Below are 15,777 nucleotides of genomic sequence, written 5' to 3' on the forward strand. Positions count from 1 at the left end.
GGCCTTGAAATCTAAGAGATCTGGCTGCTCCCGTCTCCTGAGTTCTGGGACTAAAGGTGTGTGGCACCAAATAGCTTTTCTTCTTTTTGTTTAAAGTTGATATTGGTCCAAATGTGATGTAAAGAGATTAAGTTTCATTGGAATAGAAGCAGAAAGAGCATGACATGACTCTGTATGGTCTAGCACAGGGTCCCATTGCTTGTCTTTGTGGGTTATCATCAATCTCCAGTGATTGTTGCCTACACTCGTTACTTCACTGCAGATTTCCACACAATACTATCCTAATTCTATCCTTCTTTTTATTTGTAGGTTAAAAGCTTGATTATTATTGTGAGAGTATATGTGTGCATGATGTTTGTGTTAAGTGTGTGCACACATGCTGAAACCATGTATGTGGAAGTCAGGGAACTATTCTGTAGCATTGGTTCTCTCCTTCCACCCTTAAATAAGTTCCAGGGATCAAATTCAGATGGTAGTCTTAGACAGCGTGGACTTTTACCTGCTGAGTCATCTCACTGGCCTGAATTTAACATTCTTTATTTAGTTTTTGTTGTTTTCAGGCATGGTCTCATTTAGTTGAGACTGGCTTGGAACTCAGCTCACTCAGCTTTCTGTATAGCCAAGGATAGCCTTGAACTCGTGGTCCTCTTGCTCATACTTCCTGGGTGCTGAGTTCACAGGTAGAAACACCATGCCCCGCCCTTGCCAGTTATTAACTAGAGTACTTTATCAATTGTTCATTCACTCTCAAGGGTATATTGCATAGGAAAAAGCTTAAATGATTGGTTCCTATTTTGAGTGCCAGGAATGAAACACAGGATCTCACATAAGCGAGCATGCATTCCACCACGGAGCTGTATCCCCAGCTGGGATTTTCTCTCTCTCTCTCTCTCTCTCTCTCTCTCTCTCTCTAGCTTTGGAGCCTGTCCTGGAACTAGCTCTTGTAGACCAGGCTGGCCTTGAACCTACAGAGATATGCCTGCCTCTGCCTCCCGAGTTCTGGGATTAAAGGTGTGAGCCTCCACCACCTGGTGATTTCTCTCTTTAATTAGCAGTTTTCAAAAAAGAAATAAAAAGAGTTTCCTATACTTTCTCACCTGCTGCATCTTTTTTATGTGTATTGGTATTTTACCTCCATGTATGTCTGTACCAACATGCATGTAGTCTGCACAGAAGCTAGAAACACGCATGCTACAGAAGTCATGTGGAGGTCAGAGGACAGCTTGCAGGAGTAGATTCTCTCCTTTCACTGTGTGGCCCTCTGGGACTGAACCCAGGTTTTCAGGCCCGAGTGGACAGAACCACAGACATGAATAGCTGAGGCAGGTGGAAGAAACTGGGAAGAAGTCACAGAATTTAGAACTCAGGGTTCTGGAAGTAGGGAGGTGGGGCAGAACACGCTTCCACTCGAGAGGCTAAAGGCCAAGCCAGTGTTTGGAAGGGAATCGAAGTAGCAGAGGGGAGGGGATGTTCAGAGAAGTTTGAAAACACAAAAGTTTTCAGTAACTGTTTGTGCATTGGGTCAAAGGGCACAATGCACAGTTTGGGGAGCTGAGTAAGACAGGACAGAAGGACAGGAAAGGGTGTGTCCTGAGCCCAAAGGGGATGACTCTGGACTTCTGTGACTGCCAGTAATAGAGGAGAAAGGATGATGGGAGCAGTCCCAGTGGCTTCTCAACCGGTGTGTAGCAAGGCTGGATTGCTGGGTCTTCTTCACATCTGCTACTGGTGTGGGAGCCAAGAAGAAGCTGAGTGAGACTCTGGGCTTTCCCTTTTAGGCACGCATCCATAGTGTTATATAATACTTCAAAAAATTACAGCCTTTACATGGCAGGCAAGCACTCAATTGAGCTGTAGTTTTATCTTAATTTTTCCATAAATATGTAAATGCTAATTCAGAACCACAGCCTGATTTAGGGGGACTTACATCAGGGTCTCATGCTATAACATTGGCTGTCCAGAAACTTTTAATAATCCCCTGCCTTAGCTTTCATAGTGCACCATCATGCCTAACACCATAATATTTTATTTATATACTTTGAGAATTTAGGGCAGAAAGATTTTGGCCAGCTTAGACTACATAGTAAGTTCTGAGCCAATCTGGGTGAGGCTCTTTCTCAAGCAAACAAAATCTAGCGACACTTTTACTATACTCAATCCATAAGTCAGTAGTCTAATTTCACTTTGAGGGGGGGAGCTTCTAGGAATTGAACCTGCTGCTTTTTAAACACGCTATCTAAGCAATCCACTACTGAACTACAACCTTAGCCACGAAATTTTACTACTTAAACTAATAATGTTCTTTATAGAGATTTTTCTCCAATCTGAGATACATATCACATTTACTTCCTGTTTTTTTTCTCTCTCTCTTAAAAAAAAATAGTCCATGATCTTGACTTTTTTGTTTTTTTGAATCGGCAGCTCCTGTGGTTGGCCTTGAACTCATTATTTGGCTAATAATGTTCTTGAAGTTCTGATTTTCCTGTTTCTACTTCCTCGAAGCTTGGATCACAGGCATCTGTCACTTCCGCTGGTATTCTGTGCTGGGGATGGAACCCAGGGCCTCATACAGGCTAAGCAAGTCAATTGAGCTCTCCCTCTACTTTTAAAAAATGTATTAGCTGGGTGCTGGTGGCACATACCTTTAATCCCAGCACTCAGGAGGTAGAGGCAGGTGGATCTCTGTGAGTTCAAGGCCATCCTGGTCTACAGAGCAAGTTCCAGAACAGCCAGGGCTGTCTCAGGAAAACAAAACAAAATTAAAAAGATGTATGTTTATTTATGTGTGTAGATGGCCTTGGAGGTCAGGGAAAGGTGTTAAATTCCCTGGAACTAGAGTTACAGATGGTTGTTAGTTGTCTGACTGGGTTCTAGAAATTGAACTCAGATCCTCTGCAAGACCAGTTGATGCTCTTGACCACTGAGGTATCTGCTGTACTCACAAAGCTACCTCAGCCACAGTCTATCTATCTTTCTTTTTTTTTTGAGTCAGGGTCTCTCTGAGTAGCACTACCTGTCCTGAAGTTCACTGTGTAGACCAGACTGGCCTTGAACTCAGACATCTGCCTGCCTCTGCTGGATTGGAAGCATGCGCCATCACATCCGGCTAAGCCACACATTTATAATGGATTTTTTTCCCCTTTTCTCCTCCCCTTTATCCATTCAAGCCCCCACCCTCTAGGATGGTAATACTCACATTCAGGGTTGCTCTTCCCCGCCTCCCCACGTTATTAGGCTTTCTGAAAATGCCCTCACAGACACACCTGGGTATGTCTCACTGATCTCCTGAGCAGTTTCCAATCAAATCCAGCCTTTCTGTTACTCTTTACTATCAAGACTAGAAGGAATTTGAATGCTGCTCAGTCTTCCATGGGAAGGGAGTGGTTGCTAGTGTTTAGTACATGACACATCTGCTTTCTCCCTTCTGAGGCAGGCCCACTGCTAGGTGAGCTTTCAGTGTAGGGTAGGAGAGAGACAGAAATCATTTTACACTGAGGTGCCTCGATAGGCCTGGGTCCTCAGCCTCAGCACTACTTTTATCTTGCACTGGGGTTTTCCCCTGGGAGGATTGTTGCTGGGTTTTGTAGGGTATCTAGCAACATCCCTGCACTCTCCCTAGTAGATGCCAGCAGCACTTCCCCTGTCGTGGCAATGAGAAACGTCTCCAGACCCTACCAGATATCACACAGGGAGCAAACCGCTCCCGCCTGAGAACTGCTGTTAAAGTCAAGCACTGTGGGGTTTTCTCTCCAAGCCACTGGGATGATCAGCACGGTGCCCTGGGATGCTGAGATACCTCAGTCATTGGTTACGTCGCTGGGGTTTCAGGTCCTCTGCAAGGTCTATTCATTTGCTTTCTTCTCCCTCCAGACTGTGATCAGCGCAATCAGGAAAGTCCTAGAAGGCGTCTCAGACCTGCGCCTGGTCTACACCCATCACCCGCTGCTGCTCAGGCTCTTCCTGGTCTACCCGGAGCTGATGAGCAGGTTCGGGTATCGTGTCCTGGAACTTTGGTTTTCTTGGGAAGAGTACAACTATGAGAACCTAGATCACGACTCGTCTCCTGGGTGTGCCGTCCTTCCTGCCAGCTTAGCAGCCCTCTTCCAGATGCTCAGGAGCACGCCTAGCGTCCTACTCATTTTGCTGGTGGGTGCACGCATTGATTTCTGCATTCATGGACAGCAGGCTTGGGGAGATGCAACTCAGTTGACAGAGTGCTTGCCTAGCGTGCAGGAGGCCCATGGTTCCATCCCGGTTTGCATAGACTGAGTATGGTGACGAACAGCTGAACAGCAATAATCCCAGTACCGGGGAAGTGGAGGCAGGAGGATTGGAAGTTCACGGTCATCCTCTACTATGTAGTGAGTTTAAGGATGCCTGGGTTTTAAAGAAGGAGGAGGAAGAAGGAGAAGAAAAAAAGAGGAGAAGGAAGAAGAGAGAGAGAGAGATTGACTTTTGTGTGTGAGTGTACGCCCTGCTTACTATTCTCTAACTGCTCTGAAGGCCTCTCCTTTTACCTATGGGCTCCCGAGTCCCTGCCTCCTGCTCTTTATGTTTTAATTTCCCTCCTTGACACAGCCCAACTCTTAGAAGTAATTGTCTACTTCCAACTTTTCACCTCTATCTCTTTAATTCACCCACCCTTTGGCTTCAGGCCCTGATGCTCCTTAACACTGCATCCCCATTATAACAAGGATGTCTCTGCCTAATTACCGTCGGCTTGCTGGTAATCAGGTAATCATCTCAAGTGACCTGTTGATATTGATGGCTGTCCTCTTTCTTTTTAGTGGCCCACTCTTGGTTTAAGGTATGCCATCTCTTGATTTTTCTCACCCTTCTTCTGACGTTCCTTCTGAGTCCCTTAGAGATTTCCCTGTGCCCTGGCTAGGTCTTGAACGGTGGTGTTCTGCAGAGTTCTGTCTGAAGCTGTCTTCACTCAGTGCATCTCTCCTGGGTTGGTCACCTATCCCAGACTCTGGTAGCCTCTACCTATATGCTGTGAACCAAGCCTACACCTCACTTCTGACCACTCCAGACTTAGTCTTATAATACCAACCATGTACTTGGCAGTTTTGTCTAACATGAAGCTCTGTAGACAGAAGTTGCTGTCCACCTGGTCCTGCGGCTGCTCAGTCTCAAAGAAACACACAGAGGCTTATACTAATTATAAACTGTTTGGCCTATTGCTCAGGCTTATTACTAACTACCTCTTACAACTTAAATTAACACATAATTCTTGTCTATGTGTAGCCACATGGTTTGGTACCTCTTCTCAGTGAATCATTCTTATCTTGCTTCCTCTGCATTTGTCTGGTGACTATGTCTCTGCCTTTCTTCTTCCCAGAATTCTCTTAGTCTGGTTGCCCCACCTATACTTCCTGCCTGGCTACTGGCCAATCAGCATTTTATTAAACCAATACAAGGGACAAATCTTTACAGTGTACAAGAGAATTTTCCCACAGCAAAGCTCCTTGGAATGGAGGTGTAAATCGGTGATAGAGCTTGTGGCTTGGAACACAAGAAGGACTGGGTTCATGGATAAGCAAACATATAAATCTATAATTAATATGAAAACGATGCAGCTTGTTATCTCTTCTGCCTTTCATAGTTTGGACCTTGTTAGGGTGGAGACCTGAAAACTGCCCTGGGCCACCAGTGTCGAAGGAAATAAACACTTAGGAGAAGCAAACCAAAAAGAAAGTGAATCTCGCAAGACCAAATCCTTAGATTTCATGTGTTTAGGAAGGGATGGGGTGCACCATTTATCCTTCCAGCTCAGAGCTTGCCCTCGAATGTAAACTGTCCCATTCATCTCTTCTTGGAGGTGGCTGCATCAGGCCCCAGGAGGTTTTTTTACTTCGCTTTGCCTAGAGCTCAATAGGAAGGAGCCACCTTCGGGGCTGGATGCTGTTTAGAGATCTGGAGAAGGAGGCTTTCCTGTGTTTCAGATAAAATGGAGACAGCAGGAGGAGGGGGAGCTTGAGGGATATTAAACAAGCCCTGCATACAGATAATCTCTTGTTAATCATTGACTCTGAGTCTGAGCTGGATAATAACTCAGAGATGCTAATAGAGTTGCCCAAGGTAATAAGGATCATGGCCCGGACTGCAGACCACAGCTACTGAGTCTTACAAAATTAGGTCCTAAAAACATCAGGGCTGAAAAGAACAGCAAGGAACAACTTTGTTTGCTGTTCACACATATAATTCCCACCATTTCTTCCCAGCTTGTAGCCACGGGGGGGGGGGGGGGAAGAGTCTAAAAATATGTGCTGGGACCAATTTCTGGTTTTGATATGGGTAATTAGCAGCTGAGAACAGAGCTGTTAATTGCCACTCTTATCCACGGGTGGTCTTTCACGTACGTTGTTTGGCTGTGAAAAACAAGGCTGTCACAGATGCTCTGTTCCGAGTCTGGACAGCTTTGGACAGTTGAAAATGTAGTGGGCCATGGGTCCGCCCAACACCTTCTCACCGACCCGTGTGAGGAGGTGCACGCCAGCACGCTGCATTTACTGCAGCCCACAAAGACCACACAACCCCTCTCCTTTTAGACCTTTAACATTCACAGATGTCTGAGGGACCAGCAGGGATGGGCCAGCAAAGGACAGCGGGGAAGTTGACTTGACCTTTTCTCTCTTGATCATGAGTAAGTTATTTCTACTTTAGGTTTCAGCCTCTCGTTCTTTAAAGCAGAGGAGATGGATGATTTTGAGACCCACCCATCCCCGAGTTCTAGAATTTTAGGCTTAGGCCACACATCTATCTCTGAAATTTTCTTGATTTTCCTTAGCCCTCCAATTTGTGAGTTTGTCTTCGCAGAGATGTTTTTTGAGTCTCTATGAAGTGTCAGAGGTAAAGCCACTTCACCCCTCCCCTTCATTAACACATTCTAGAGTAGAATTTCAGTGCTACTCTATCTTATTCTGTAGCCTAGGCTAGCCCTGAAATTAATACCCAGCCCAGGCTGGCCTCACACACATGGAATTCCTCTGCCTCTTCCTCCTGAGTGCTGAGATTGTAGGTGGAAGCTACCACCTCTGTCTGGTTCTCTACTATTTTCTTGATTAGTTGATAGACAACTAATCTATCTGCCTCAGTTTCTCCATTTGTAAATTGGAGTGATACCTAGAGTTATTAGGAAGATGTAAAAAATGTATAGACAGCCAGACATGGTGGTGCACGCCTTTAATCCCAGCACTCAGGAGGCAGAGGCAGGTGGATCTCTGTGAGTTTAAGGCCTGCATGGTCTACAGAGTGAGCTCCAGGACAGCCAAGACCACACAGAGTAACCCTGTCTGGAAAAACCAAATAAATAAAGGAATAAATAAATGAAGATAAATGTATAGACAAATGTATGGTTATCATATAAAAACAAAACAGCACCTATGTTATTAGGTTCTAATTGCTGATATTGTTATCATTTCTCCAAACCCTATGCTCATGATTCCCCACCCTGCCCTGCCTGCCCAGTGGTCATCACATCAGGATTTGTTTGGCTGAAGTGCCCTGCAGTCATGTTTCTCTGCACTGGGAGATGTTCTCTGAATGGCGTCTGAACGACCTTGGATTCATAGCACCCTATCATAACTGGCTTGACACATTCACTTGTCCAAAGGCATTGGCGTATTTGAGCTGGTAGGTGCCAGGAGCTATCAGGGACAGCTCCTGGTGTGCCTTCTGCCTGTTTTGCCTTCAACATACGCTCATTAAAATAACTCCAAAAGCAAAACAAACAAAACAAAATGCCCTTTTCCATTTCCTGAACCCAAGTCCTTCACTGCTTGGGGCAGGGATGGGCAGATGCCATGGCAGAGAAGGGGCCTGACCTGGTCCTCACTTCCTGTCCCTGAATCTTTCCCAACCTATTTTTCTCCTGACCTATGACATCTCTGCCCTCTGTATCGTCTTCTGGCTCTCAGGTTGCTGGTCCTAAAAGCAACCTCTTTTTGCCTCTAACACTTCAGGTTACAAGGGAGAGGCATCCTGAGTCCAGAGACCTACACTTACATCCGTGGTGCCACTTACTGGCTTTATGTGACCTCTAGCAAATCATGTAATGTCCATGTTTGCTTCTTGATGTAATACGATGGGACTATTCTCCAGGATTTGTGAGGAGTCCATGCATCCACCAGGGCATTTGGTACAAAGTTAGGTGCTAAGAGAGATCTCACTTAGTTTCTGTGAAACCATCATCCTGGGCATGGTCCCTGACTTTCTTCCCTGCATTGTTTACCTGTCCCTGGCTGTGTGCCCTCTGAGCTCTGGCTTCCTTCTGTTCTCAGGATCTCGTCTATTCCAGTCCCGTGGACACAGCCCGCAAGGTCCTGGTTGTTCTGGGGACCTTCATTCGGGAGAATGAAGATATTGAGGTGGGTGGTCTCATCCGAGGCCACTTCCTGCTCATCCTGCAGCGCCTGCTGGTGGAGTGTGGAGCTTCCACCTCAGGAGGTCAGTTTTCCTTGGACATGTTCTGACATGCAGAGTAGACCATTCTATTTTGGTGAAGTGTGCTCTAAGAAAGAGCATCAGGTTTTGCACCAGAAGAAAAATCAGGCCAGTCCCTACCGTGCACAGCATGTGCTCAGAGCTGTTTGTCACAAAAATGGCAGCTCCCAGAGGGAAAAGGAAAGTGCAAATCTGGAGGAGGCTGGGGAACCAGCAGGGCTGTGGGAGTAGGGTGGATCTGTGATGTGTTGAATACCCAGTGAGCCCCAGTGAGGATATGCTAGCAGTCACAGAAGCTGGCTTCTCAGTATGAAGAAACTCAAAATTAGGGTTGATTTGTCTTCAGCTCTTTTAAAGAAGCTGACTTTTTTTTTTTAATTTGAGAATCTGATTTTGCTTTTGGGTTTTGAGAGAAGGTCTCATATAGACCAGGCTAGCTACAAATTCATAGAAATCCACCTGCCTCTGTCTTTCGAGTATTGGGATTAGAGGTATGTAATGTACCACCATGCCTGGCTCAAGAATCTGATTTCTTTTTTAAAAGGTCTCCCTGTGTAGCCTTGACTGGCATGGAGCTCACTTTGTAGACCAGGCTGGCCTCGAACTCACAAAGATTCACTGTCTCTACTTGCTGAGTGCTAGAATTAAAGCTATCACTCCCACACCCGAGCCAAGAATCTTAATTTTTTAAACTAACTTTCTGAGCCATCTAGGGGAGGTGGGAAGAGTCTTGTGGTTCCCAGGTCCACTTCCTGGAAGAACACTGGAGCTGTGAGGATCCAAGCACTTCCTTTCCAGGGAAGAACAAAATGTATCTGGATGATGGTACTGTTTAAGATAAGGGTTGGACCAGCCAAATTGCTCAGCAGATAACAGCTGAACAGCCTTGCTCAACAGCCCGCCAAGCCAAGTTTGATTTCCGGAACCTACATAAAGGTGGACGGAGAGAACTGATTTCATGAAGTTGTCCTCAGATCTCCATGTATATACTGCTGTACCTTTCCCCATTACAACACACACACACTAATAATAGTAATAATAAATAATAACAACAAATTTTGAAAATTTGAGGCCAGGTGTAACAGTGTGACAGCCCTGGAGAGACCAAGGCAGGCAGAGTTCTATGAGTCTGAGGCCAGCCTGGTCTATATAGTGAGTTCCAGGATAGCCAGAGCTACACAGAGAAACCCTGTCTCAAAACAAAACAAAACAAAACAAAAAACAAAGAAAAAATTTTTTTGAGATTCATTGTAGACAGGTATGGTGGTACATTCCTTTAATTCCAGAACTTGGCAGGCAGAGGGAGGCAGATCTCTGAGTTTGAGGTCAGCCTTGTCTACAAAGGGAGCACTAGGACAGCCAGGGCTGCCCTTAGAAACCCTGACAGAAGAAGAAGAAGAAGAGGAAGAGGAAGAGGAAGAGGAAGAGGAAGAAGAAGAAAAGACTGCCAGGCAGTGGTGGCACATGGCTTTAATCCCAGCGCTCAGGAGGCAGAGGCAGGTGGATCTCTGTGAGTTTGAGGCCAGCCTGATCTACAGAGTGAGTTTTAGGACAGCCAGGACTATTACACAGCGAAACCCTGTCTCAAAAAGCCAAAAAAAAGAGTCGGGTGGTGGTGGCACACGCCTTTAATCCCAGCACTTGGGAAGCAGAGGCAGGTGGATCTCTGTGAGTTCGAGGCCAGCCTGAGCTACAAGAGCTAGTTCCAGAACAGGTTCCAAAGCTACAGAGAATCCCTGTCTCGAAAAACAAAAACAAACAAACAAACAAAAAAGCCAAAAAGAAAAAGAAAAAGATTAAATGAAAAGGATGGAATAGATTTAGATTTGTGTTCAATTTCTGCCTTTGTTTGGTGACTCGTGAACAATAGACTATTATTAACAGTTCTTGGGAAATCCAGAGTCCAGATACTAGCAGATTTGATGTCTGGTGAGAGCCCACGTTCAGACATCTTGTGTCCTCATGCGGCAGAAGGTACAAGTGACTAGTTCTTCGGAGTCTCTTTTTACGGCACTAGTCCTATCCATGGTGACAATGTCTTATGACTCGATCAGCTCCTAGTGGCCCCCCTTCCTAGTACTCTTACAGCGAAGGTTAGGGTTTCAGCATAGGAGCTGGGGGCTTGCAAGCATTCATAGCATGACACCCGCCTTGCAGTAGCGTGGGACATTGTGAGAAATCACTGAGCTTTGTTTCCTTAACTGCAAAGTAGGAATAAAAGTCCCTGTTTACATGTTTTTTAATGGACTTTAGTGACGTAATGAATTCCCAATGGCTCCCTAGAGTTGGCACTGAGTGTATGAGCTACTGCTGTCCCTCATGAGAAGAAATGAGAGAGCCAAGTGCCCTTAGGGCTGTTTGTGGCAGGGCGGTATTTGACCTGTGGGTGGGCTGAGCTTAGCTCTCTGAGCTGCCTGTTCTTGTTCTCCATAGCCTCGGGGAACCTGCCACTGCTGCTGAACCTCCTCTCCTTGGTGCAGCTCAGGAGTGAGTCGAAGCAAGAACTGGATAGCATGGCCGTGAAGCTGCTTCATCAAGGTGCCTTGGCTGCTTGAGACAGTGCCCACGGGCCTGGGGCTGAGTGTGGTGGGGCCCACTCGGTTTGGAAAATGTGAACAAGTCAGTCTGTTCCTGGGGGCATCTTAAGAATTATATTTTTATTTATTATAAGAGGAAAACTCATGAAACTGGAACGAGAAGTCCAAGTTCAGCTGCGTGGCTAGGGAACCACAGAGAGAGAGAGAGAGCAATCCTGGGGGTATCTCTTGACCTCCTCTGCTCATTGTAAAGGAATATTTGGGAAATACCCACTCTAAAAAGCAAACAAAAACCCAAAATAGCAAACTAACAATCAGTGAAGACAGGAAGACATTTGCATGTTAGCTATTGATAACTGTATGCAGAGCCACCTTACCTGTATTGAGCTCATAGGTAAAAATGGAGCATCCCTCGTGTAGGGTTGAGATGATATGTGTTCTGGTAGATGTGTAGTGCTTGGCACACAGAGGCCTTCTGGATGCAGTTTGTGTCAGGCAATGCTTCCCAATATCTGGTCGGCTAGCTTCCCTGTCTCACAGCTGACTTAGATCACTGGTCTTCCAGTTTACAGTTCTCTGGGCATCTTTTTAAAAATATTTTTATTTTTATTAAGCTGGGCAGTAGTGGTGCATGCTTTTAATCCTAGCACTTGGGAGGCAGAGGCAGACGGATCTCTGTGAGTTCGAGGCCAGATTGGTCTACAAGAGCTAGTTCTAGGACAGGCTCTAAAGCTACACAGAGAAACCATGTCTTGAAAAACCAAAAAGAATTTATTTTTCATTATTGTGACCCCAGAACTTAAGAGGGAGCAGGATCAGGAGCTCAAGGTCATCCTTGGTTATATAGTGAATTCAGGGTCTTCCTAGACTGCATTAAATGCTAACTCCTGTCTTAAGTATATATGTGCATACACACATGCACGCACACACGCACATGGAATGATTTTGATTATTCTGACAAAGAACAACAGACTGAAAACCTCCATGTGAAATATAGTAGATATTTCCACACAATTCTCGAGTCCTTCTGTCTGAGAGAAGAAAGAACTGTGTTTCTGGAGTAGAGACACTGTTGAGGGAAGACTTGCTTGCTCAGTTGAGCACAAGCCAGTGAGAAGTCAGATGTAATATGACTGCCAAAAAGTGGAAAAAGTGGGATTGATGGAATGGTGTGGGGAGGTGAATGGTGCTTCCGGGATGAGGGGGAAGACTTCTCTCGAGCTCTGCTCTTTGGCGCCGTGACTGCCTGTTTCGGAATGTCGATGAGCTGTCCAGCTAGGCTTAACGGTTACAGAGATAATCTGCCAGCTGAATATTTTTGTTTTTGTTTTTTTATTGTGGAGACAAGATCTTGATAGATAACTCATGATGGCTTCAAACTTGGAATTGTTTGTGCCTCAGCCCCTCAAGCCCTAGTTATTACAGACGTTTGCTCCCATGTCTGGCCTGAGCCAAATCTTTCTGAGCTGGTGTTCTATCTCATCCTCCCTCTTATCTGCCTTTCTTGCCAGACCAGAGGCTGACGTGGAGGATCGCATCTTCATGGCCTTTGCACACTCTTATTTCTTCCTCAAATGGGCGTGCTCCCTCTGGACAGCTCCAGTGTGTGTTTTATCACTTACATGGCAGGAGCCGCAAAGCTGACACGGTCTTAATGTTATTCAGTGTGTGTATGATTTGTATGTGACTATAGGCATGCTACAGCATGAGTGTGGAGGTCAGAGGTTAACTCTGTGGAGCCAGTTCCCTCCTCCCATCTCCTTATAGGTTCTAGGCAGTGAACTCAAATTTTCAGTCCTTGTGGCAGATGGCACACTGAGCCATCTTACCAGCAACTCTCTTGCTTCAGATTTTTACTTATCACACCAAAGCTCTTTATAATCCCGTTCCATATGTGTTTTCAGGGATTGCAATATTGTCTGGTCTGTCACTCATTTGGGGGACAAGCCTGTACTCACATACATGGAAGACCCCATTTTTCAAGGAAGCACGCCACCCCATGCATCCCATTCTCAGATGGTTTAAGCTTAATTGCACATCTTACCACCTTTAGCAGAGGCCATGCAATTGCTCCACTCTGGGTCATCTTTGGTTGTATAATGTTTGTAATGCTGCATTCCTCTTCCTGGGGTGATGTAAGGAAATGTCTGTCCGGCTCACAAGGGGCACTGACAGACCAAAAAGGATTCCATCCCAGTTCAGTCTGTGAGGTTAGTAGAATTAAGAACATGGATGACTCAAAGGTAGCAGCATCACTGAAAAGTCTAGCCAGGTGTGATGCATGCCTTTAATCCCAGGACTTGGGAGGCAGAGGCAGGAGAATGGTGGTGCATGCCTATAATCCAAGCACTCCTGCAGAGGCAGGAGGATGGTGGTGCACACCCGCAATCCCAGCACTCGGGAGGCAGAAGCAGTGGTGAATTTGAGACTATTCTAGGATACATAAGACCCTGTCTTAAAAACCAGAGGGGAAGAGTGGAAGGAAGAAGGAGGGGGTGGAGGCAGAAGGGTAGCAAATATAGGGACTTGTCCATCCAGCATCACAGAATTCCCTTGGGATGAGTAAGTGGCTGAATGGTCTTAGGGAACAAAGATCACTGGTATTGTCTTAGGATTTCTATTGCTGCAATGAAACACCGTGACCAAAAGGCAAATTGGGAAAGAACGGGTTTATTAGGCTTACACTTCAGCATTGCTGTTCATCACCGGAGGAAGTCAAGACAGGGACTCAAACAGGGCTGGATTCTGGAGGCAGGAGCTGATGCAGTGATGCAGAGGCCATAGAGGGGAGGTGCTTACTGGCTTGTTTTCCACGGCTTGCTTAGCCTGCTTTCTTGTAGCCCAGGAGCAGCAGCTCTGGGATGTCATCATCCACCATGGGCTGGGCTCTTCCCCCACTGTTCCCTAAATGAGAAAATGCCTTACAGCTGGATCTCAAGGCGGCACTACCTCCGTTGAGGTTCCTTCCTCTGATGACTCTAGCGACTCTAGCTTGTGTCGATTGACACACAAAACCAGCCAGTACAGGTAGCAGGCTGACACATGCACAGTAAGAGGATGCCCTTGACAAGTGAACTAAACAGTGTGTTAAGATTGCCGGTTGGTGGTGGGTTGCTCATGTGTTTGTACAGATGGAGGGTGTGGACAAACATACCATCCTTCTTTTCACTGGCTGTAACACAGTGTTTGTCTTCTCCCCCCGAGACTGGCATCTGAAACCAGCCAGCTGTTGGCCAGCATCTGTGTGAAGTGTAAGAGTGCTTAAAGTAGAGTGCCGTGCCATAGGCTACCCGTGGACTCTGCTTTCTTGCAGTCAGCAAGCTGTGTGGGAAGTGCAGCCCTGCAGATGTGGACATCCTGCTGCCCTCCTTCAACTTCTTGTACTGGAGTCTCCATCGAACCACACCCAGTAGCCAGAAAAGAGGTACAGGGGCTCCGGCAGAGTCACTGAAGAGGCCAGTGTCAGGGGTCCTTGGTGCTCTTGGGTTTTTCTTCTTAAAAAATAACTAGGTGTTTGTGTATGATTGATGATGAGACTCAGATTCTGGTAGTCTGTGATTCTTCAATCAATCAGTGTGCAAGGTTCCTTAGGTCCCCTTGATGAGCCATTGTTTTTATATGCTCGAAGCCCTACTAGGTACTCAGTATCATAGAGGTGGTAAGCTAGACGGTTGCCCCTCCCCTCTTTTCCCTGCAGCTGCCGCTGTACTGCTGAGCTGCACAGCCTTGGTTGAGCTACTGGAGAAGATGCTGGCCCTCACCTGGACAGAAGCAGGCTCTCCCAGGACTCCACTGCTCTGCTCTGCCTGGCTGCTCACTGCCTCCTTCTCTGCCCAGCAGCACGATGGCAATTTGCAGGTTAGTGTCTAGTGCCTTATCTTCAGGACATGAGCTAGCGCTCAAAGAAAAGGTAAAATTCTGAGTTTTGTTCCCAGTTCTGTGGCCTATTAGCAGTGTGACCTTGGCAAAATACTTAACTATACTGAGTTTCAGAGCTCTTACCAACAACAATGAAGGGAGTCAGGGTTATTGACAGCTTGGCTTAAATTACTCTTTTTAACAGGAACGGATCACCTACATGTCAGGCTGTATTCTGGGCACAGAGAAATAAAAATGACTGTCACATTTGCCCTACCCTTAGGGGATGTGTTTTCTAAGTAAAACCTTGAAGGAAGACTGTGCTTGGCAAAGGTAGTGGGGGAAGGAGCTCCAGGGCAGTACAATGTGGGCAAGGGCATAAAGATGCACACATTTAGGACACGGGGTACGTATTTAGTGATAAGCTGGTATGTGTGGCTGGAATGAGGGAGCGAAGAAATAGATCGGTTTAGACAAGAAAGCAGGAACCAGCTGTGACCTTGTAGTGCCCAGCGGCGAGATGTAGAGTGCCACATGTAGTTAGCTGCCATTGTCACTGTTGGAGGTGGACACAGAGAACACGGAAGCAGTGGACATCTCACAGAAACCCTCGTTTCCTTCTGGAGGACCTTGTGATGACAAGGTCCTCTGTGAGCTCCACTTCTGGCCATGTCATACACAGCCAGCTCTTCCCCAAGCTGCTCCTCATGGGCAGAAACCATCTCTGAGCTTCTGCAGTATTTGCACAGCACCCAGCATGGCCAGTTCTCTGTTAGAAGGGAAATCAGTTTTGACTTCTGTGGTAGTGACAAATGACAGCAGTTCTGTGCTTTGGCAGACCCTGCATGGTGTTGCCTAGGGTTGATTTTTGCTATTTATTTATTTATTTATTGAAACAGAGTTCCTCTCTGTAACCCTGGAGCTGGCTATGTAG

At 46.2% G+C, this 15,777-nt stretch overlaps 1 protein-coding gene across 1 annotated transcript in view; it reads left to right on the forward strand.

Moving 5' to 3' along the window:
- Window positions 1-15,777, forward strand: part of Mei1 (meiotic double-stranded break formation protein 1) — a 73,864-nt gene that overhangs the window by 49,620 nt on the left and 8,467 nt on the right. Inside the window, exons 22-26 of the mRNA XM_087898692.1 lie at window positions 3,871-4,146; window positions 8,286-8,451; window positions 10,882-10,986; window positions 14,299-14,409; window positions 14,683-14,843. Of these exons, the coding sequence (XP_087754818.1) occupies window positions 3,871-4,146; window positions 8,286-8,451; window positions 10,882-10,986; window positions 14,299-14,409; window positions 14,683-14,843 (819 nt within the window). The remainder of the gene's footprint in view (window positions 1-3,870; window positions 4,147-8,285; window positions 8,452-10,881; window positions 10,987-14,298; window positions 14,410-14,682; window positions 14,844-15,777) is intronic.

This window comes from Myodes glareolus, chromosome 19, assembly GCF_982192425.1.
Source record: "Myodes glareolus chromosome 19, mMyoGla1.1, whole genome shotgun sequence".
NCBI classification, from domain to species: Eukaryota; Metazoa; Chordata; class Mammalia; order Rodentia; family Cricetidae; genus Myodes; species Myodes glareolus.